At 52.4% G+C, this 21,899-nt stretch overlaps 2 protein-coding genes across 5 annotated transcripts; one reads left to right on the top strand and one right to left on the bottom strand.

Moving 5' to 3' along the window:
- Nucleotides 1-4,207: 4,207 nt before the first annotated feature.
- LOC121672463 (F-box only protein 47-like) lies at nucleotides 4,208-14,305 on the top strand. Its single transcript, XM_042045117.1, has 10 exons — nucleotides 4,208-4,437; nucleotides 4,858-5,028; nucleotides 7,212-7,288; nucleotides 8,162-8,239; nucleotides 9,022-9,130; nucleotides 9,874-10,050; nucleotides 10,798-10,944; nucleotides 11,380-11,522; nucleotides 12,010-12,169; nucleotides 13,391-14,305. Exons 1-10 carry the CDS (start codon nucleotides 4,266-4,268, stop codon nucleotides 13,507-13,509), a joined length of 1,353 nt encoding a protein of 450 aa, XP_041901051.1. The 5' UTR covers nucleotides 4,208-4,265; the 3' UTR covers nucleotides 13,510-14,305.
- Nucleotides 14,306-16,715: 2,410 nt separating this feature from the next.
- Nucleotides 16,716-21,765, bottom strand: LOC121672464 (LIM and SH3 domain protein 1-like). Of its 4 annotated transcripts, none has more exons than XR_006018881.1 (4): nucleotides 21,521-21,763; nucleotides 18,429-21,009; nucleotides 17,620-18,002; nucleotides 16,716-17,110 (listed from the first exon to the last, which is right to left on the bottom strand). XR_006018881.1 is itself a non-coding variant. In XM_042045118.1 (2 exons), the coding sequence occupies exons 1-2, from the start codon at nucleotides 21,698-21,700 to the stop codon at nucleotides 20,836-20,838; spliced, it is 354 nt and encodes a 117-aa protein (XP_041901052.1). In that variant the 5' UTR covers nucleotides 21,701-21,765; the 3' UTR covers nucleotides 18,674-20,835. The 4 variants fall into 4 exon arrangements, 1 of the variants encoding a protein (XP_041901052.1); XR_006018882.1 differs by having other exon boundaries at nucleotides 16,716-17,131; nucleotides 17,641-18,002; XR_006018880.1 differs by having other exon boundaries at nucleotides 17,641-17,697; nucleotides 21,521-21,752.
- Between the last annotated feature and the right edge of the window lie 134 nt (nucleotides 21,766-21,899).

The following is a 21,899-nucleotide window of genomic DNA, read 5'->3' as shown; positions in this document are numbered from 1 at the left end:
AAACCCACTGGTACCCCACACCTGTGATATCCCAAAACCCACCGGTATCCCATACCTGTGATACCCCAAAACTCACTGGTATCCCATACCTGTGATACCCCAGAACCCACCGGTACCCCACACCTGTAATATCCCAAAACCCACTGGTACCCCACACCTGTGGCACCCCATCCCTGCCCTACCCCACACCCATGGTACCCCACACCTGTGATACCCCAAAACCCACCGGTACCCCACACCTGTGGCACCCCATCCCTGCGCTACCCCACACCCATGGTACCCCACACCTGTGCCATCCCACACACCTGAGCCTCCCCAGCCCAGGACGGGCTCACACCTGCCCTACCCCACCACACCACACCCCTCGCACCCACCCACCCGCGGGGCCTGGCCAGCCCTGGCCTGAGGACACCACATCGCCCCTGGGACCCTCGATGTCCCCTCGCCCAGCCGGACCCTCCCGCCATGAAAGATCAGCTCGCTCATTGATTATTCATGAGGGAGGCGTGACGCCACGGGGCGCGGGACGGGCTTGCCATTATGGAGGGAGGCGAGAGCCTAATTTAAATATTCATGAGATGGGCGGGGACAGCGCGGGCGGGAAAAGCCGCGCGCGCCGCTCGCGCCCCACCCCCCCCCCCCCGCCCGCCCCGCGCGCCGAAAGGGGCCGCGGGCGAAAAGGCGGGAAAAGTCGTTATTGCCCAAAATTCGCATAAATTCACCTAAAAAAGGGGCCAAGTTGCCAATAGCACTAAGGAAACACCGCTGGGAGAACGCGCTGTTGTTGTCTGTAATCATTTCCCCCCTCCAGCGCGTCTGTGGCCACATTGACGACTACCAAATCGAAACTTACTGGGTTGGTTTTTAGTATTTGCCAACATTCGTGCTCCCGGCTGAGGCTCCCAAACACAGCTGTGCTGCCTGTACGCACCCGCCTCTGCTTCTACAACCAGAACCCCTTTTGACCCCAATAGGTAACAACATTTGACTGAAATAAGGCTTTAAAGAGTTGAATTTAAATAATAATCATTTAAAAATGGGGGTTTGGGGTTTCTTTCCCCCTCAGGGACACGGGGTTTGGTGACCCGACTCCCCCATCCCCTGCTGCTCCCTCAGAGCTCCCTGAGGGCGTCCGGCCGGGGGTGTTTGTGGAGATGGGGTTTCCCTGAGGGAAAAAGCAGCTGATACACTGTTTTATGTGAGTACCATCAACTGTGAGACACTCTCTATTAATTTTATGTAGGTTTTGGGGTGCAGGGCCCCCATTTCAGCCCTTTAGCCACGAATTTTGATAGGTTGGAGGGAGAGGAGCCATGGCGGAAGCCACAGCCTGGCCCATCCTTTGGCCTAAAGGTCATAGCTCGTCTGAATCTGACCCGAAAACGCAGGTAAAAGGCCAAAAATAACCCATTTCATCAAATATTGAAGCCTGAGGAGCAAATCCAGGCTGGAATGAGGGAAAAAGAAGCTCTTTTTAGTGTTTCTCCTCTCTGTTGGGAGCCAGCCCCCTCACACCACAACCCGGCCACCACCAGCAACAAGGCCAGGAACCCTCAGCTCTGCTTTGTACTCACATTATTCTCCAATTTAGGTGGTTTTGGGACCGATTTGCACCATCAATCTTACACAGAGCCTTTATAATAAATAAAACCACTTTTTTTAAACAAAAAATTTCAGTGTAGGTTAGGGGTAACAAGTATTAAGGTAACTCCATGGGTGCACTCATTGCTCTAAGGTTTGTCATCCCCCACTTAGGCTTGTACTCGAAAATTATTATTTTATGTTATCCTATTTTCTTCCACTCCATTTTATTTTATTTTTATACGACAAAGGACAAGAGAAAATCGGGGAAAAACAAATGAAAACCCCCATGGAGTTAATATTCAAAGCCACTGCGTTTATGCTCGTGGTGATGAGGAAGGGAAAGGGAAACATCCCAAACCAATCTCCAAAGTAAACACCCTTTTGCAATAAATGTTTGCCAAATGCTAACACAGGGCTCCGAGAAATATCAGGACTAAAGTGCATCCATTAGCAGGAGTTTAGCGACTGCTTAAGGGCAACATGGGTGGAAGTTGATGCTTTTGGCCTTGTAAACAAATTAGTTTATAGCAACAAATAAGATGACCCTTCTTAGCTAAGGTTTTGAGTTTAGCTTGTTAAATATTTAACATTTACCTTTCAATTTCCAGTGTGGATTAAGCAGTTCTCCAAACACTGGTGTCCCAGCAGCAGATGGAGATGCACAGCCCATTGCCCCGCTCTGGCTCAACTCCCTAAGAAATAAAAAAACCACGTTAAGTCAAAGAGGAAGCAAACGGGAGCTTTCAGGAAAGGCTTTAAAACTGGCTGTTTGCACTCATTTTTATTTACATTAATTTTATCTAGCTCTGCTCTGCATTAGAACAGCAACAATCCATTTAACTTCAACCAGGTTGGACAGAAAGAGACAAATATTAGACAAATACTTCCCAAAAACCTCGCTGGTGGCCAAGTATTTTTCCTTCCCCAACTGGAGACCCAAGGTAAGATTTTTTAAAAAACCACTGAAAGATCCCACAAATCCCCACAGCTCCAGACAGAAAGGAGAGAGTGGGAAGAGAAGAAAGTGTCATAGGATTGCAACTTTATTTCTAAAGCCTGGATCAGAAATCTGCACCAGATTCAGCCAAGTTTGGTGGTGCTGGTTATAAACAGGGAATGGGCTGATTTTTATGTGGTCCACAAGGAATTTATAGGGAATGCACAATTCTCTGTGCAAAATTCCTTGCTTTTAGAAGATAAGCATTTTCAATAGAATTTTATCTATAGGTGACTTTTTCTTAAAGGTGTTATGTCAATTTTTCCTCCTCAAATCCTAAACCCACTAATTTTAGCAGCACTTACATTTGCTCACAAGCCCTGCGAAAGTTTTCAGCTGCTTTAGCAAGCCAGAAATATCCTATAGCTAAATTAAAAATGCTCCCAGCGAAGTAAAAAACTCCTTAAACGTACAATTCCAAGCCTCCCCAGAGCCGGCCAGCCCCGCGTGTAGCACTTTTCCCAAAATGCCCCGATTCCTCAGCACAAACAGAGCCCCCATTGTGGACGAGGCCATTTCTCCTCCGTGGAATATCAGAGAGTCTGGCTGGAGTGATTTTGTAATAAACAGGGAGGATGTTTGGAGCTTGTTGTCTGTAATTTTGTAAATTTGTAATCCCGGGAACAATGGGGTCTATTCTCCGGGAGAATTTCCCACTGCTGGTGGCTGGGATGTTGCACTGCAGCTTGGACCGGCTCCAGGGATGTTCCAGCCAGCGCTGCCAGCTCCTGGAATTATCCTGCGGCGCTCGTTCTCCTCCTTGGCAATCCCCCCGGAGCCTCAGCTGCTGGAATCAAGGAGCAGTGTGAAAAATCTCAGTTAGAACATAAATTTAAGACACAGTGAGTCCCCGGCTCCCAGTGTTGCCTGACATTGTGAAGTGTGGCTGTTCTAGGGACTCAAAACCCAGAAGGTAAACGAAATAATCCGATTTATTGATTCTTTCAAAGCTCGTTTTCAGCCCCCTGTGATTTTGGAAAAGCCTGAGGCACGGACATTTTCACGGGGCAATACTGTACCATTTCTTTTTATATCACACATAGAGACATTATATTAAATTAAGCCTTGCACCAGCTCAGTGCTGCAGGAAAAGAAGGGTTTGAAGCATCACTTTGGTGCTTTTAATCTTTGATTTGGTCCCACACAAGCACACGTATCAGTAATTATCACCCTAAAGGAGCGGTGATGATCCTTTCAATAACAGCCCTGTAACTTCGGTGTTCTGTTGAATAATTAGTGTGACAAATTAAAACGATGTTGTTAATTACTGTAGCTTGTACCCTCACATGTAATTCCCCAAGAATTCCCTTTCAGAGCTGTTTTCCTCCCTTGCTGTGTCTGCCCCCTCAGATGTGCCCCCAGTGCTTTTGTCTTTTCCTCCTCCAAAATCAGCTGAATCCTGCATTCCCCCAGACATTATTTATACTTTTCAACACATAAATTATTAGCTAGAACACATTTCATTCCTTATGTACTAAAAGTTATTGAGCAAATCGCTTTCACTGCCCTGAATCCAAGCAGCTTATCCTACGCACAGACGAGATTTTCACACTCTCTGTGTCTCCAAGGGAGTAATTTCCTCTCAGCCTCATCCTGGGAGCCTTTTCCTCCTCAGAAAATCAGACTTTAATATTTTTTGGGTTTTTTTTTTCCTCCAGGTTAAATTGATGGGAACACCGGAACAATGACCTCGAGCGCAGGGAGCAGCTGCACCTCGACCCTCGGGCAGAAACAGAGGCGGAGCAGCCGCCGCTCCTGCCACACCCCGGGCAGGGACTGCCAGGCTCTGTCAGCACTGGGGGATTTCCAAACCCTTCCCTTAGAGATCTTCCAAATGATGTTGAATTATCTCTCAGGTGAGGAGTTGATCAGAAACCTCAACATCTGAAAATTACCATCGATTTTTTTTTTTTCATCTACAAAGCTTTAGCATTCAAAATGCTGTCGCTTTTAAGCAGTTAAAGTCATTTTATGTGGCTTTAACGCTGAATTTTCAGCTTTTAAGCATGGGAAAACAACTGACCAAAATTTCAATGATGGTTACAATCTATTTGAAGTTGGGTTTTGCTTATCAAATGTGAAAATTATTCCTTAGATCTGTCAGTTCCTAATTACTCCAGTTTGCTGGCAAAGGAGATCAACAGTAATTAATTTTTGTTTTATTTATAAATCTCATTTCTTGGCCTGTTTTTGAAGTCAGAAGAAGTTATTGACTCGTGATCAGCATTTTCCCTTGCAGTAGGGATTTAGGAGTGTCCTGGGCTTTGCTTTTCCAGTGAAGGACATCAGCATGCTGAGCATGGTGTCCAAAACCATCAGCAGCCGCCTGATTAATTACATCTCCACCTCGTCAGGGACCCGCCGGCTCCTGCTGCAGGACTTCCACAACCTCGAACTCCCTGGCAGGAAAGAAGGAGCCTCCATTCTGGAGCACTACAAATCTCTAGGTGAGAGCAAAACTCACTCAAAAGCTTTCTCCTGGTGTGTGCGTTAACAGAGAAACGCTGAGGATGTGGCCCAAATCCTCCGTGCAGAACGAGGAGCCAAACAATCCCTTCCCACACCGAGGAATTGCCTGAAATCCTTCCAAAACCTCTGAGTTATGGAAAAAACCCTGCGTGTCCTGCCTCCTCTGGGTGTCCTTTTTCCAGAGAACAGGCAGAGGATCAGCTTGCAGGAGGAGGTGTTTCCAAATTCCCTCTGTTTGGAACCCGGCGCTGAGAAGCGCAGAGGGAACCGAGGCTCCCAGGCCCCGGGCAGCCAAAGGAATGCGGCTGCTCAGCCCGCGGGGTCTCCCTTTGGAGCAGCTCACATTCCTCAGGCTGGGAAATGCAGCCCTTAAGCCCAGCCTAACTCCGGAGTGACCAACACCGGCTGCCTTGCTCGTTTTTAAAGCACGTTGGTTCTGATTCGCTCTACATCCTTCTGTCAGGGGAGGAAATGAAATTAAAACATCAGTGGGTCCATATTTACTGTTCCCTGTCTGATAAAAAAATGTGTGTTTGACAGAGAAATAAATGCCAGGGTTAGAGGGAGAATTGTAAATATGGGTTGAACTGCAGACATTAAGTAAAGGCATTAAAGATATTAAATAGAGACCTTAAAGACATTAAGTAAAGGCATTAAAGACATTAAATGAAGGCCTTAAAGGCATTAAATAAAGGCATTAAAACATCAGCTCACACAAGGTAAAGGAGAGCTGTTAAAATAATTCAGAACGAAAACCTGCGGTAAGCAAACCATGGATGTTTTGAGCTATCTTAAAATACCTTTTAAAATTAATCTTAGTCTTTCCTTTTTAAAATGAAGCCTGAAACCTAGAAATCCTTAAAAAAAAATAAAAATCAGAATCAGTTTGGGCTTTGTAATAATCTCACCCAAAATGGCACCTTGTTATTCAAATGTAGGTGTGAACCCACCCCTGCAGGAGCTGGAGGAGTCAAACACAACCTTTTCAAAACACAAAACCATTGGCTGCGGTTGTGTCACGGTGGGAGGCTCAGGGGAGCGTCTCTGGTAGGGCTGGCTGCAAAATCAATATTTACATTGCAGCAGGAAAAAGCTGGAGTCAAAAAGCACCTTTTGCTCGAGCCTTTTCTCACTCCACGGGTTTTCCCCTCACGGGTGGCTCCATCCTGGAGTGCAGCTAAGCTGTCCTAACAGCTGCTCCTCGGGGAGTGCTCTCCAAAGTCTGATCTAGTCAATAAAAAATGGACTTGGCTGAGCTCTGGAGCACATCCGAGGCTGATGAATAAATTATGGCTGTCGTGCAGGAATGCTGACACGCTCTGAGGGAGGGAAGAGTCACTTCAGAATCACAGTAAATCCACAAAGTACTTTCTGACCTTGGGAAAAAAAAAAAAAAGGATGTATTTTTAGGGTGGGATTTTTTTCTGGAGAAAAATCTCCTTTTTTTTTTTTTTTTTTCTCTTTCTCCCTGGGAAGCTCCAAGCTTTTCAGTGGATTCCTTGATTAATTAACAAGCAGCATATATATATATATATATATATTTTATTCTGGTGAAAGGCTTTGAGTGCAAGCTGTTAACCCAGTTTTTATCAGGAGTGTGGAAGGAATTCTGCTCAACAACCAGCTGTTCCCTGGGATAACGAGCTCCAGACTCTGACATCCCAACCATGCCTGTATAGGAAAAGAAATTTCCCTCTCTGCTACGTTTTACACTAGGAAAATCCAGAATATTTGCTTTTTAGAACATGTGGCTATCCTGAAAAAAACTTGGGGATGATGTAAGGGGAAAACCAGCTTTCCCCCAGGGTGCTTTTAGAAGAGGTGCAACAAGTTCACATTTCTGTGCAGTATTTTGAACAGCTGTAATTCCCAAACCAATGCAGTCATTTCAATCCAGCTCCAACTGTGAGTAACGGGGGCTTTAAACAACACCATAAACAAGTTACAGTGGGTGCAGGAAGCTGGAAACTCCCTGAAAACATTCCTCTGGGGAAAGATGGCCTTGCTGCCCCTACTCCAAACACAAACCACTGCTCCTTTCACCTTGGAGTAGCAGCTTTTTCTCTGTGCCTGCATTTTCAGGCTGTATTTATTTCCTGAGGATGCTCCAGCGGTGTCTGAGCATCCCCAGAGCTGTGTGTGTTTGACCCCTCTGCCCCAGGGCTGCTGCTCAAGAGGTGCACCCTGCTGTTGCCCACCAGGGACAGGCTCAAGTACGTGCACAAGGTGCTCTCAGGGGTAAGTACTCGAGGGGATGTGCACAAAATACTCTCAGGTGTAAGTCCACCTTCCTTCCAGCAGCATTCCTCACTGCCCTTTGTGCTTACAACTCTATTTCCACAAGGTCATTTCCTCTGGGTTGGTCTCCAGTGACACCAGGACAAGAGGACATGGCCTTAAGCTGTGCCAGGGGAGGTTTAGGCTGGACATGAGGAAAAAATTCTTCATAGAGTGATTGGGCACTGGGATGGGCTGCCCAGGGAGGTGGGCACTGTCCCTGGAGGTGTTTAACAAAAGGCTGCGTGTGGCACTCGGTGCCATGGTTTAGTTGATGAGGTGGGGTTAGGTCATAGGTTGGACTTTATGTCCTCAAAGTTCTTTTCCAGCCTCGTTAATTCTGTGATTCTGTGAATCTTTGCTGGAGTTTATCACCACTGAATAATCAATTTATTAATTTGGAATCAGTCTCTTCATAATATCGGTACCAAACTCCAGCATGTTGGAGGCTGTTCCACTGAGACCCCACCTTCCCAGGCTGGTGGTTCTCAGCTCCTCATCATCTCATGGGCTACTAAAGCTCTGCACAGCCCTTCATGGAAATTTCCCTCCCTGAAAATAAGGTTTTTCCTCCCCAGATTGGAAAAAATCAGATTTTTCTTCTCCAAACCCTTTTATACACCCACAGTTTTGACTCAATGCTAAACCCTAAAGCAGCTACCACAACTCATTCCAACAACTCATTTCCATAACATTCCCAAAACTCACACAAGGAGGGGAGGGAATCCTTCCGAACCTCTCTGCTTTGAGGGACACAAGGAGCACAGAGAATTTTCAATCACAGCAATGAACTCGTGGTCCACGAGGACAAACCACTGCTGTTTGCACTTGCAGGTTTCCTGTTTCAAGCTGAATGGTTGTGCCAGTCCCCTGCACTGCCTGGGGTTACAGTGCTATGGGGTGTTCTTACAGGTACAGTATCCCCATGGACAGAAAATTAAGGCAGTTTTCTAAATTCATCTGTGTCTTGCAAGGTTTTTAGAAGTATGAGCTGGTTTGGGGTGTAGGGGAGGGGGGTGGTGGTTATTCACACAGTTCCTGAGTTTTCTTTCTGGTGCTGCAAGTTGCTGATTTGACTCCTGAGGATTCCTTGGCCTGGATTTCTTTCCCAACCAGTCTGGGTTTTGATTAGCAATTTATTACTTAAGGAGGGGAGAAGGGGAGTGTTTTATCACACAGCTCCAAATTCACAGGCCAAGAGCAGAGATGCTTTCGTTTCAAGGGAAATGGCTCCACACATCAGAGGTCAGAACAGTTTCTGTTTGTGGTAGCTTAAAATTAATGTAAAAAAACTTTAAAATTAAAATCGTCTCTTAGCAGAGCAGGTGATTATTGGTGCAGGGACATTTTGTAGCAAATACCTTCCACTTAAGATTCACAAATCAGATTTTGGAACACCCTCAGCAGCTTTTAGTTCTGGGAGGCATCAGGCTGACGAATCCCTGCTTTCCAATGCTTCAAATTTTGTTAGAAAGTTTCTTTTCTGGCCAATTTCAGTATCAAGGCCCTAAGCACCGCCTGAGGCAGGCAATGCCTTCCCTGCCCTCCTCAGGCACCTCACTCAGGTACAACCCTTCCCTCCCTCTCCTGAGAACCTGCAGGACCAATTGTGTTTATCTGCTGTGAGCACTGGCACTGTGAACCGAATTTCTGCTCAATCTCCTCGTTTTCACCCCATTTTCCCTCCCCTCCAGATCCTGACAGCAGGCTGGGATGAGCTCGAGTGCCACCGGGTGTTTAACTTCCTCTGGGAGCTGAGCAACTTAGCCAGGAAAGTGCAGACAGTCGTCAGCAGCAAACCAGGTAACTCAGAGCAGCCAGCAGTCCCAAAAACCCAAAATGTGCCAGCACGGAGAGGGCAGGAAATGGCTCCTGATTGCTGCAAACAGAATGTGGGTGGGACTGAGGGGGTTCCTGACTCTGCTGTGTGTTCTGTGGGCATCCTACAGCGAGTTCTTGGCCTTCATCTCGATGGACACAGCTGTTTTCCCTTCACCAAGAGCCTTTGTCTCTGCAGTGAAGAGATTTGTCTTGAGAGGCCTTTAGGGGTTTTTTAAATCATTGCATTATCAATCCAAGTCATCAGTTGTGTCTCTACATCATGGATTTGAATCTTTCCTACCCTACAACAGTGAAATCAATGGGAAAGGAGCCCACTCAGAAAGAAAATGATGCAGCAAAAAGCGAGGTTTAACATTTCTGAACCCCAACACTGACGGCACAAACGCCTCCCAAGAAATTCTCCCATTTCCCAACACAGAACAGGGAATTTCTGTGGAACACTTCACCCACAGCCATCTCACCCTTCCAATATCGCCAAAACCCAGAAACCAAACCCCACAGCTTGTGGAGGATCCCAGAGGGTGCATCCACAGATGCCACCACATGAACTGGGGCAAAGCACCAAAACCAGCCAAATTCAGGCAGCAAGAGATGAAAACCGAATTAAACACGTTAAGAACCCGCCCCCCTTTCCCTTGCTATGAAGAAGCGATGCTTTGAACGGAGGGAGGCTCAGGAATTGCTGAGCCCAGCCCGTTTCCCAGGCAGTGCCCGCAGGCTGGAGCTGCGGATCCGCCTCTACTGCCGGGGGGTGCTGCTGTCGCCCGGGAGCCACCGCAGCGACTCCGCCTTCTGGCTCACGCGCATCCTCAAGCCCTGGCCCATGGTCAACCAGGCCCGCCTGCTCTACATCATCTTCGGGCCCGTGTCGTCCCTCGATGGTGAGCGCAAAGGGTGGGCCCCGGGGAGGAGATTTTCTTGCAGGAAAACCCCCAAAGATGTGGTTGTATTGGAATAATGGAGTCGTGGAATGGGTTGGGTTGGAAGGGAGTTTAAAGCCCATCCAGTGCCACCCCTGCCATGGGCAGGGACATGTTCCACTAGCCCAGGGTGCTCCCAGCCCTGTCCAGCTTGTCCTGGGACACTTCCAGGGATCCAGGGGCAGCCACAGCTGCTCTGGGAATTCCATTCCAGCCCCTCCCCGCCCTCTGGAAAGGAAGAAAGGGAAGGAATTCCTTGCTAAAACCCAATCTAAACCTGCCCTCTGTCAGTGTGAAGCCATTGAATTGCCTAGGAAAAAATTGTTCTGCTCAAGCAGACATCACTAACACACATAAAATACATCAAATACACACACACAGAGTTATAAGTTACAATTCAAGTGAAGAGATTAAATGGCACTTCTGTTCCTCTATTCTCTCCTGCTTGGAGTAGACTTAAATCCATCTCCAAGAAGCACCCATTTCCCTGACGGAAAACACGTTTCCTCACTTAATTATTAAACCTGGGTTTCTTTAAGTTTGGCTCACGCTGCAACTCCCACTAAAATGACAGATGGGAAAGAATCACAAAGCCTCGGTGGTGTCACCTGAATTCCCCTCCTCTGCCCCTGCTGTGAGGCTCAGTTTAGCAACTTTCTTGTTTAATAAATGTCACTTACTAGCAGTTGTGATTGATATATCGCTCAGGACACGTGGTCTGGCAGAAAATGATAGAAGGACCGACAGATGAGACCAGTCTGAAGGGTTTAGCTGATGCAATTAAGCTGCTGTATGGCACAGAAGCTAGAGAATGGACAGCAGATGATGTTATCAGTCTTGTGGATGAGCTGTCAGGTGTGGTTTTGCCTTTATCATTAATCCATGGGATTACAGATCCTCACGTCCTCCAAATCCAGCTCTGTGCCACAAAATTCCTCGCAGTAGCTGTGCCTTGGTTGGAAAAGTCACCACACTGGTGATGAGAGAAAGTCCCTTACACATCCAGGCTGTCTTTCCCCATGGAGAAGTCTTTTAAGAATCCATGGAGACCTTTAAAACTCAAATCTTGCCTTGAATTATTGAGGAAACATTGTCCAAATGCGGAGTTTGCTCAGGCCAAATTCTCCGGAGCAGTTTTAACAGCTACACTGAGAGTTTTGGCTGAGGTTGTGTCACAGAGTTGGTGTGGAGAGCTCTGATTGTTGCTGGCAGGGATTATTTGTGCCGTTTCACTGCTCCTCTTTTTGCTCAGAAGTGACTGAAATCCTCTCTCTCTCCATCATTACAAAGTGATTCCCCAGGAGTGGCTGATGGAGAACAACGCTCGGCTTCTCCTCCTGAGTGGGAACAGCATCTGCTTCACCTTCCTGGCCAGCAAAGCTGTGAATGGCAGAGCTGCGGAGCTGGCCAGGCTCATGGTCTTCATGGCCCTGGTGAGTACAACTCAGCACAGCCTCTTTACCCCCAAATTTGCTGTCTCAGGCTGGAAAATCTTCCCCACCCTCTCCGACACACCAGGAATAAATCCAGCCAGAAGCTGGGTGCTCTTCCACCCTCTCTGCTCCCTGTGCAGCAAGCCTTGAGGGAGAAGCACCACCAGCAAAAGGTTCAGAATTCCCAGAATTCAGCTGGCCTTGGACACTGCCAGGGATCCACAGCTGCTCTGGGCAGCAAAAATAACCAATCAAGTGTCATAATTGGGAAGAAATATTTATTTTAAATTGCTTCTCTTGCTAAGAGATTCCTGGTGCCATGGATGGTGAAACCAAGAGTGTTTTAAAATCTATCCCACCTCTGTGTCCTTGTCACAACCCCTGATTTTCCAGGCTGTGGCACAACTGATCCAGAGCCAATAGTGAATGCTAAGATTTGATCTTGCATCATAAAAGGTGTGGTTTTAATCCTTCCTTTGCCCTCCAGGTGTGTGAGAAGGACCTGTACTGCATGGACTGGGCAGTGAAAATGATGCAGAAGGTCTGCAGGGTTTTCAGCACCCCCTGGGAGAGAAACAACTTCCTGCAGTGCCTGGAGAACACCTTTGCTCACATGCTCATGGACATGCTGCAGGCAGTGCTGGCCGGTAAGGCTCGGCCCGTGGGCCTGGACCAGCTCCTGCATCAGGTTCTGGAGCTGCCCACAGCACCCAGGAACAGCCTGGCCTTCCCTCCCTCCCCAGGCAGGGAGCCTGAGGGGTTTGATAACATAAAACCACAGAATTCCAGACTGGTTTGGGTTGGAAGGGACCTTAAAGCTCATCCCATCCCACCCCTGCCATGGGCAGGGACACCTCCCACTCCCCCAGGCTGCTCCAGGTCCCATCCAGCCTGGCCTTGGGCACTGCCAGGGATCCAGGGGCAGCCACAGCTGCTCTGGGCATCCTGTGCCAGGGCCTGCCCACCCTCACAGGGAAGGATTCCTTCCCAAAATCCCCTCCAGAGTCCATTTCTCCATCTGTAAAAGAGCAGCAGTGATACCTGGATCTGTAAAGTTCTGGAATCCCAGAAGGATTTAGGTTGGAAGGGACCTCAAAGCTCATCCCATTCCACTCCTGCCATCCCTGATCCTGATCCCTGGGCAGGTCTTTCACTGCCTCATAAAGCAAATCCAAATCCAAGTAAATACAAGGAGCAGGTGGGTTTGGAGCAGAATCATGGAATGGTTTGGGTTGGAAGGGACCTTAAATCCCATCCAGTCCCATGGGCAGGGACACCTCCCACTATCCCAGGTTACTCCAAGCCCCATCCAGCCTGGCCTTGGACACTTCCAGGGATCCAGGAGCAGCCACAGCTTCTCTGGGCAGCAAAAATAACCAACCAAGTGTCATAATTGGGAAGAAATATTTATTTTAACTTACTGCTCTTGCTAAGAGATTCCTGGTGCCGTGGATGGTGAAACCAAGAGTATTTTAAAACCCATTCCACCAGAAAGCTGAGCCCAAAGTCCCTTTGGGCTGAGCCTAAACCTGCACCAGCTGCAGCTGCTGCCCTGCTGGAGCCTCAGGGCCGATGGTGGAGCTGAGCTGGAGCGAGGAACACCCTGCTCAGCTCATCCTTGTCCTCACACAGAGCTGTTGCTGTCTGTCTGTGGCCAGGCTGGTGGAGGAACCCGGGAGATCCTCCTGTGTTCCCTCCCAGCTGTGCTGCCATCAGGGGCAGAGGCTGCTGCTAAATCCCAGCACACTGCACAGGCTGCTGCTTCCCTCTGCTGAGAGCTCTGCCTGGGGAAGATTCACCTCCAGAGACGGACTGGGTACAGAGTTCAGTTTCACTCCTCCTTTTCCGTGGTTTCTGTGCCCTGGCAGGGGAGCGGGACGAGGAGGACAGCAGCTTCCTGAACCTGTTCCATCTGGTGAATGCCCAGGCCAGCTTCCACAAGGAAATCCTCTACCTGGCCATGAGCAACAACAGCAGCACCACCTGAGTTCCATGGACCCTCCCTCCACTCCTGCTGGATTTCTCTTCCTTTTCCTTTGAACGTTCGCAAAGAAGTGTCTGATTATTCCTTGAATTCCCGTCCCAGTAAGAGCTGGAGTGGCACAAGTTGGGACCACCCGTGTCAGTCCAGCTGAGTGAGCTCATGGAGGGCTTGGGGAGTGCAATTCCATTCCGTGTGCTCTGCTCCTCCAGGGAAGAGGGCTGGGGCCTCTCCATTGGGAACACCAACTGCATTCTTTTCCCACTGTGCGTGTTTGCACACACAATAAAAACGACGTGGTTTCCATATTTGATGTGCAGACACCGAGTGAAGCTCGTGTTATCTTAGCCCAGAACCCAAAACATTCTGCTCTCTTGAATTTGTTTTCTCTTGGGAGTCGGAGGAGAAAGGCAGGGGCGGGATTTGAGGAGCTGCATTTTTCCAGCTTGCCAGGGTCTCTAACTCAGGCTCTGTGACAGAAGTGCAGTTTGTACATTCAGCTTCAGCAAAACGTGATTTCTGAGCACAATCCCAATGCTTTGATCTACCAAGGCATTTTTTTCCTCTCAATCTCCAGGTTTTTATAGAGCAGAAGAAACTTCCAATCTCTCCCCCTGCCCCAGGTACCAACTGTGGAAGCATTTTAGGATTTAGCCAAGTTGAAGATCCCCATTAACCACATTAAATTAGAACTCTGCTTCATTAAATGCATAAGTGTTTGCTGCTTAGAGAAGGGTTTGATTTTCTGCTCTGTTGCCTTCCAGACAAACCCATGTGACAGCAATAAAAGGCACTCCCGCTCCGTGTGCTGTTTGCAGCCTCCAGGTTACTGAAGAGCCGCTTTCCCCACCTCAGTGTTCCCTTTCCAAACCTCTCAGGCTTCCTTCAGCACCAGCTTTTCCCACATTTACCTCGGGAAGTGTGGGAACAGCTGAAGTGGGACCGATTTATCTCAGCTGCCCCCACCTGCTCCCATCGGCAACAACCTGGGAGCAGCTCGGGAATTGCTCTGAAGTTTGTGCGCTAAAAATCCTCGACACCTTTGTGGAATACACGATTCCAGGCAGGATTTTACTCCGGGACATCCATCGGTCTTTGCAGGTGCCGGTAGATGGCGGAGGTGAAACCTTCCCTGAGCGCGGCAGCTGCTGGAAAATGCTGGGACCATCCCTTTTTTCCCTTGGCTGGCTGAAGGTGATGTTTAAGGGCGCTGCAACGCCGCGGTTGTGCTGTGCGTGATTTCTGAAGGGAGAGAAATTCCAGGCTCTACTTTCTACTCCGGGAACCGAACGTGGCCGGACTGATCCCCAAAGAACCCAAAATACGAGGAGAAAACACACTCGGAGTGAGAACAGCGACGGGAAAACGCCGCCAGGAAGCCGCCGAGGCGGAATCTCCAGCCCAGCTCCTCGTCTCTCCCTTTTATCCTCAGGAATCGCTCCAGATAAATAATCCCGGCAGATGGGAGCAGGAGAAGGGAGCAGAGCCCGGCGCTTTGTGTGTCCCTGTCCCGCCGTGTCCCGGGGCATTCCCGGCCCCGGGGCCGCAGTGGCCATAAATTCCAGCCGGGCACAAGGGGGGCTTTTATGGGAGCGCAGCCACACGGGAAAAGGGAGCTCTTTGATTCCCTGGAGCAGCCGGCGGGGCTGGAATGTCAGCACGGAGCGCCGGCTCCTCATCAATTATTGATGGCTTTATTAATTGTCATTAACTGCCCCGGCTCTGGCTCTCCCGGCGGCTCGGGGGGGGGGGGGGGGGCGGTGCTTGGTGATGGTTTTTGCCTCATTTCCATCAAAATTCCCAAAGGCCTGAAGCCCAATCCCGCCCAGTTTGGGATGAACTGGGAAATGACCCCAGCCCTGCACCCTCCTTTTCCAGTTCCCCCCTGGATCAGCTCTCACAATTTAACACCGAGGAGGGTCCAGGTCCAGAGCAGCTGGGATGGCGGTACTTGAGAAAAGGGTGATTTTCCTTCTGCTGCCAGATTGGAACTGCTGGAACTGTGGGTTCCAATCCCTTTTCCCACCCCTCCTCGCCTCCCAGCCCGGAGCTGGCCGGTTTGGGGGTGCAGGAAGGGATTGTCCTGCAGAGCTGGCAGCTCTGTAGGGCCTGGGAGTCAGAGAAAAGGATCGCTCCTGGCTTCACACTCAGCGGAGTTTCCATTCCACGCATTCCTCCTTACTCACTCTCCCCTCATCCCCGCAGATGTCGGCTCCACTCACAGCCTCGGCAGGGGAGGTTATTGAGAACATGACTTATGCCTGCAGAAATTCCTCCCGGAGTATTTCAGGCTCCTGATTCCCGGCTATATTTGGTGGTGGGGCGAGGGAGCAGCGTTTCCTCACCTCCAGGGCTCAGTGGGAGGGATCGCTCCGGGTGGCTCCAGGAACACGCTCGGGATGAAATCCCCAGCTTGGAGTTTCTCTCAGGAGTTTTACTGGCAGGAAATCGCAGTGTCAAGCATTCAACTGGCAGCACTGACCACATCCAGCATTCCCAGGCTCTGAAATCCCTCTTTTTTTATCCTGTGAACACCCTCTCCTGAAAGTCTCACCAGCCCATTCCAGCATTTCCTGCTCTCCCTGGATCCCGTTCTCTCACACTCTTGTGTGGTGGTTCCATGGATAAAGGGGCACAAAGTTCTTCCCATTATGGGTATTTCAGGTGTTTGTTGCTTAAAAAATTATAAAACCCTGGGAGACACCAGGAATATGAAAATTTTGCCTTCTAGGAGGGTAAAACTTTCAGTCGCTGCCCGTGAGTGGCAGTGGGAGGTCAGGGATTGATGCAGGGCTTCATAAAAGAACAAGAAAAATCCTCCTGATGCCCCAAGCACCTTCCCAGGCCTCTCCAAGCAGAGGGAAAATGAAGCTCTGAAATGTTCTTTCCATCCCGCAGAAATTTCCATCGTGGTAAAGATGTTCCTTTTCCCATCCAAGGCCTCCTGGAGCTTCTCCAAACACCACCGAGGGACCTGAGTGAGGAGTGGGGATGCTCAGGGACCCTCCAAAGGGGAGAGGCTGGTGGGGACCCCACCCTGCCTGGAGCAGGGACCCTCCCCAGGGACTGTTGGGGGACACAGGGGTGCCTCAGCCTGGATTCCCAATCTCTCAGCATTCCCGGGATGCCCTGGATCCCTGTGCACTCACGGAGTTTGTCCCTGGAGCCGCGTGTCCCCCATCCCCATCCACGCAGTGACACCAGCAGCCATGTTCCCTCTGCCATGTCCTTCCTCTTTATTCCGCTCCCTGAACACTGTTCATTAAAAATAGAAGCGATTTCCTAAAATTAAGCCCAAACGACCTCGGATGCGCTCGCGCCGAGGGGACAGGACACGAAGGGGGGACAGGACACGAAGGGGGGACAGGACCCTTCGCATCCCCCTGGGAACACCGCGTGCGTCACCGGGAGCATCCCAGGACCTGACCGCGGGAAGGACACAGGTCCTGGCAGCGCGAATAACCCAGATCCTGACAGCGGTCCCCTCCTCTGTCCCCTCATTCCCTCCCCGGCCCCGCCGGCTCCGTGGCCGCTCCGTGCTCCGCGCTGGGCTCGCAGAGGTTAACGCTGCTCCAGAAGGCTCCGAGGGACACGCACCGGGCGGAGGCTGCGGGAGAGAAAGGAGAGGCTGTGGCAGAGAAAGGGAAAGGAGAGGCCGGTGTGAGCCGGGCCCGGAGCTGCCGGAGCCGCGGGGATGGAGCAGCTCCGTGCGGGAGCCGCGGGGATGGAGCAGCTCCGTGCCGGAGCCGCGGGGATGGAGCAGCTCCGTGCGGGAGCAGCGGGGATGGAGCAGCTCCGTGCGGAAGCAGCGGCCGCAGCCCCCCCCTCATCCCGGGACCCTCCTTTGGCTCCTTAGGAATGACGCAGCCGGGATCCCGCCCGGTTTCTCCCCGGAGCTGTTCCGTTTCTCCCTCTCTCGGAAACAGAAGCCACCCGAGCGGGCTGATCAATCCGGCCGGCAGAGCCCGGCAGCTGCACAATGGCCGGGGCTGAGTGGCCCGGTGTAAAATCACCCCCGCTGCCCCCCTTCCAGCCCAGGCAGCCAAAGCCAGAAGCACCGACCCCAAATCTGCCCCCCGCCCCCCTCCCCGCGCATTCCTCCCCAGAAATTCACACCTGGTGGGACGAGGAGCTCACCTGGCCGCCGCTCGGGTGGCGAGGCTGCTGCTCAGCCGCATCTTCCGCAGCGGCTCTCTAGAGCATGTAGATGATGTAGGACAGGATCACCAGGCCGATGATGGCGAAAAACATCAGGATGAAAATGTCCAGCATGGTGAGGGAGGGAGGGAGGGAGGGAGGGAGGAGGCGGCGGCGGGGCAGGGGCTGCCGAGCTCCGGACAGGGCTCCGGGCAGGGCTCCGGACAGGGCTCCGGGCAGGGCTCCGGGCAGGGCTCCGGGCAGGGCTGCTGGGCAGAGCCGCCGCTGCGTCCTCCCCTCCCCGGCCGAGCGCGGCTCGCTCCGCTCAGGATGCAGAGATGATGCCGGAGCTGATGGAGCCGCTTTGCAGCGGGCAGGAGGGCGATAAAGCGATCAACACAGGCGGGCAGCCGGGCTCAGCCCGGGCCGCTCTCCCTGCGGGGGGGTTGTTCTGCCCCTGCCCCTTCCTTCTCAAAGCGCTCCCCACTTCAGGGGGTGCCCCCGGGGATGTGCCCCCCCCCCGCCCCCCCCCCCTTTGGAGCTGGGAACGGGCCCATCCTTTGGAGAAAGGAGGGAAAACGAGCGCTGGCCGTGGCCAAGCTACACCAGGACCCTGAACCACCTTCCTTGGTGCTCCCGGGGTGCCCCAGCACCGCCCTTTGTCACGCACGGAGCTGCTTTGTTTTCCTCGCTTTTTTTTACCGGCGCTGTTGATAAACAACATCCTTCCCTCCATACCCGCCACATTTTTGTTCCCCCGCTGTTTAAAACCCTGCTGAAAATCCCACCTGCTGAATTCCCAGGGCTCCATGGAAACCCCTTGGCTGCAGTCGGGCTCCAAAACACATCCCCGAGCTTTCCAAAAGCAGGGGGTGAGCCGAGGAGCTGCATCCCAGGCGGATCCCCAGGGACGCCAGCGTGTCCCAGCCTCAGGCGAGATGAAAATCCCAGCTCTGGAAGCCTCCCCTGGTCCCGAGGAAGCAGAAAAGCGGCCGGAAAAGCGGCCGCAATCAAAGCCAGCACAATCAGCAGGTAAAAATTAAACTTTTATTTTCGATCCGAGTAAACCGGGAAGAGAATCGGTCGGGTTTTTCCATTCCGTGGGTTTTAAAAATTTTTTTTGGATAAAAAGGCCAAATAACATTATTATTATTATTATTATTATTTTTAATAGTGGTGGGTGCTCAACCCAGGAAGGACACAAGGACAAAACCCCAATCAAGCGACGGATCCCGAGGAAAACACGTTCTAAGCTCAGCACTGAGACGCAACCGGGGAAGCTGGGATGGACGAGGTCTATTTTACACGTGATGAGAAGCAATTCTTCAGCTTTTTAATTGTTCTTCTTCCATTTTTTTTCTTCCCCCCCCCCCCCCCCCCCCCTTTATTTATTTATTTATTTTAAATACAGGTTTAGGTGCTTTTCAGCGATGAAAAAAAAAAGGCAAAAAAGTGCATAAGTTGAGAGAAAAGGCAGAAATCAAGCAGTAAAGAGGTTTGTTTCCCATGGCAGGGGAGAAAGGGGGCAGGGCAAGAGAGGGGACAGTTTAGGGACAACGGTTTCAAGGGAACGATTAAAAAAAGGTCTGTATCCCAAAAGGGAATTTCCTGTGTTATTTGGTCCGTTAAAAAAGGGTTTATTCACATTGATGCTCCCCCCCAATTCCCGGACAAGAACGTGATTAAGAAGAGGATTTAGCAGGGAGAGGTGGATCCTCCCTGCCCTTGTGCTCCCTGTTTTAGCACCAGCCGGGATCCCCATCCCGGACAGCCCATCCTGGCTGCTCCTGCCACCCTCCGGTGTCACCCTGAATCCCTGTCCTTCTCCCCCCGTCCCACTGCAGCCGGAATTCCCTTTTCCCGGCGGGTCTCTGCCCTTCCCGCTGCCCCTGATCCCGCTCTCCCCAATCCCAGCCCCATCAGCCCCCTGAGGATGGGAGTTGTCCCCAACAGAACCAAGGAATGTCTCACTCAGCCGCTTTGGTCTCGTATTCCCGCTTTTCCTGTGGGAATAGCAAAGGCGGCACTTCCCGCTGGGAATATCCCACCCCACAGTGCAGCCCGGCAAGGGGACATCCCCGCTGCCCCCAGGTCCCGCTCCTGTCACCCCGCAGAGGTTCCCGCTCCTCCCTCCCTGCTCAGTTCCAGTTTTTCCCGACCCCGACTCGCTCTGGGATCTGCAGAGCCCCGAGGAGACGGGGACAGGGATGTGCTTTGACGTTTTGGTCCACGACACCATCCCAAAGTGGTCCCAAAAGCTGCCACCAGCGCTGGGAATGAGAGGTGCAGGGCGGCTCGGGCTGCCACATCACCCAGGGGACAACAGGGCCCCCAGGATGGCCCCAGAGTGGTGGCAGCAGCCGGCAGCAGCAGGAGAAAAGCAGGAAAATTCTGGGTGAGAGGAAAAGGCTTTGCCAGGGAACCCCCAGACCCCGGCCCAGACGGAGCTGGAGCTGCAGGGGGGGCTCATCCCAGTCCAGGGGGGCTCATCCCAGTCCAGGGGGGCTCATCCCAGCCCCAGCCCTCGAGCCAGAGCAGCAGCTCACAGGAAAAGCCCCACGGCTGCTCCTTCTCCGGAGGGATCGGGACAACCGGAGCCTGAGGCAGGAGCAGCCAGAGCCGCTCCCAGGGCTGCCCAGAGCTCGGAATCCCGAGGAGAGAGGTTTTGTTTGAGATTTGAACTGAGTGCTTTCCTGCTTTGAGGTCTGAAGGGAACAAAGATTGAATGGAGGCTGGGCAGGGGAGCCGGGAGCAGCCGCGGCATCAGGATGAGCCCGAGCCGGGAGCAGCCCGGGATGAGCCGGGGCCGGAGCTGGAGCGGAGCAGGGGGAGCTCCCAGCCCATTCCCGCACCCTCGGGATGAGCACCCCTCACCTCCACAGCGGGAATTTGGTCCTAATTTGGCCTCTCCCTCCCTTCTCTGGGATCCCGGCGGCTCCGGCGGCTCCCCCCGGCCGGGAAAGGGCTGGAGAGGAGGGACAGCCAGGAGCAGGAAAGCCGCAGGGGTTTGATCCCCACCCTGCGCGGCCCCTCAGGCCCCACGGGGCCACCCCGAAGCAGAATTGGCAAGAGAAACCGGACACGGAGGGGACATCGGGACATGGCTCCGAGGCCGGAGCGGGCGGGGAGGGGACAAGAGACGCACACGCGGGGAGGGGACACGGGCGCGGGCGGGGCCGGGCCGCGTCCCCGGGCTCAGATGGCCTCCACGTAGTTGGCCGGGAGCATCCCCGTGTCCCCCGTGCGCTCCACGGTGCCGTACATCCACCCGTCGTCGATCTGCTGCACGTTGATGATGGTGTCCCCGTCCTGGAACGACACCTCGTCCTCGTCCGCCGCGTTGTAGTCGTAGACGGCGCGGAAACGCTTCTGTGGGGACACGGGGCACGGCCCCAGGGGACACTGGGGTCACTGGCACAGCCCCAGGGGACACAGGGGTCGCTGAGCAACCCCAGGGGACACTGGGGTCACTGGCACAGCCCCAGGAGACAGAGGGGTCATTGAACAACCCCAGGGGACACTGGGGTCACTGAGCAACCCCAGGGGACACAGGGGTCATTGAACAACCCCAGGGGACACTGGGGTCACTGAGCAACCCCAGGGAACACTGGGGTCACTGAGCAACCCCAGGGGACACAGGGGTCACCGGCACAGCCCAAGGGGACACTGGGGTCACTGGCACAGCCCCAGGGGACACTGGGGTCACTGAACAACCCCAGGGGACACTGGCACACCCTGAGGGACAGGGGGGTCACTGGCACAGCCCCTCCCGAGGGACGCAGGGGTCACTGGGGTCACCGGCACAGCCCCAGGGGACACATGGTGCACAGCCCCTCCCCAAGGACAGAGGGATCCCCCCAGGGGTGGGGGCTGCACTCACCCCCCCTCCGGCCGGGGCGTTGCGCTGCGTGGAGGCCGGAGCCGCCGGCTCCTTGTAGCCGTAGGATTGGGATGGCGGCTGCTGCTGCTGGTAAACTGCGGAGGGAAGAGGGGATCCATGAGCTGGGATTGGAGGGAAGCGGGATCCATGAGCTGGGATTGGAGGGAAGGGGGGATCCATGAGCTGGGATTGGAGGGAAGGGTGGATCCATGAGCTGGGACTGGAGGGAAGGGGGATCCATGAGCTGGGATTGGAGGGAAGGGGGGATCCATGAAGGGATGGGTGGATCCATGAACTGGGATTGGAGGGAAGGGGGATCCATGAACTGGGATTGGAGGGAAGGGGGGATCCATGAAGGGATGGGGGGATCCATGAACTG

The sequence above is a fragment of the Corvus kubaryi genome, unplaced genomic scaffold, assembly GCF_017639235.1.
Source record: "Corvus kubaryi isolate FWS band 111438036 unplaced genomic scaffold, C.kubaryi_AGA036_p1.0 62260, whole genome shotgun sequence".
Taxonomy (NCBI): Eukaryota; Metazoa; Chordata; class Aves; order Passeriformes; family Corvidae; genus Corvus; species Corvus kubaryi.
The sequence above is the reverse complement of the archived record's forward strand: the minus strand, read 5'-3'. Positions and strand labels throughout refer to the sequence as shown.

Bases quoted from the DNA above. Each gene is read 5' to 3' on its own strand.
- LOC121672464 (XM_042045118.1), bottom strand. From the start codon at position 21,700: ATGGATCCCCCCTTCCCTCCAATCCCAGCTCATGGATCCCGCTTCCCT. The intron at 21,010-21,520 runs GTGAGTGCAGCC...GTGTCCCCACAG, and splicing joins ACGCCCCGGCCGGAGGGGGG to AAGCGTTTCCGCGCCGTCTA.
- LOC121672463 (XM_042045117.1), top strand. From the start codon at position 4,266: ATGACCTCGAGCGCAGGGAGCAGCTGCACCTCGACCCTCGGGCAGAAA. The intron at 7,289-8,161 runs GTAAGTACTCGA...TTGCACTTGCAG, and splicing joins TGCACAAGGTGCTCTCAGGG to GTTTCCTGTTTCAAGCTGAA. The intron at 12,170-13,390 runs GTAAGGCTCGGC...GTGCCCTGGCAG, and splicing joins GCTGCAGGCAGTGCTGGCCG to GGGAGCGGGACGAGGAGGAC.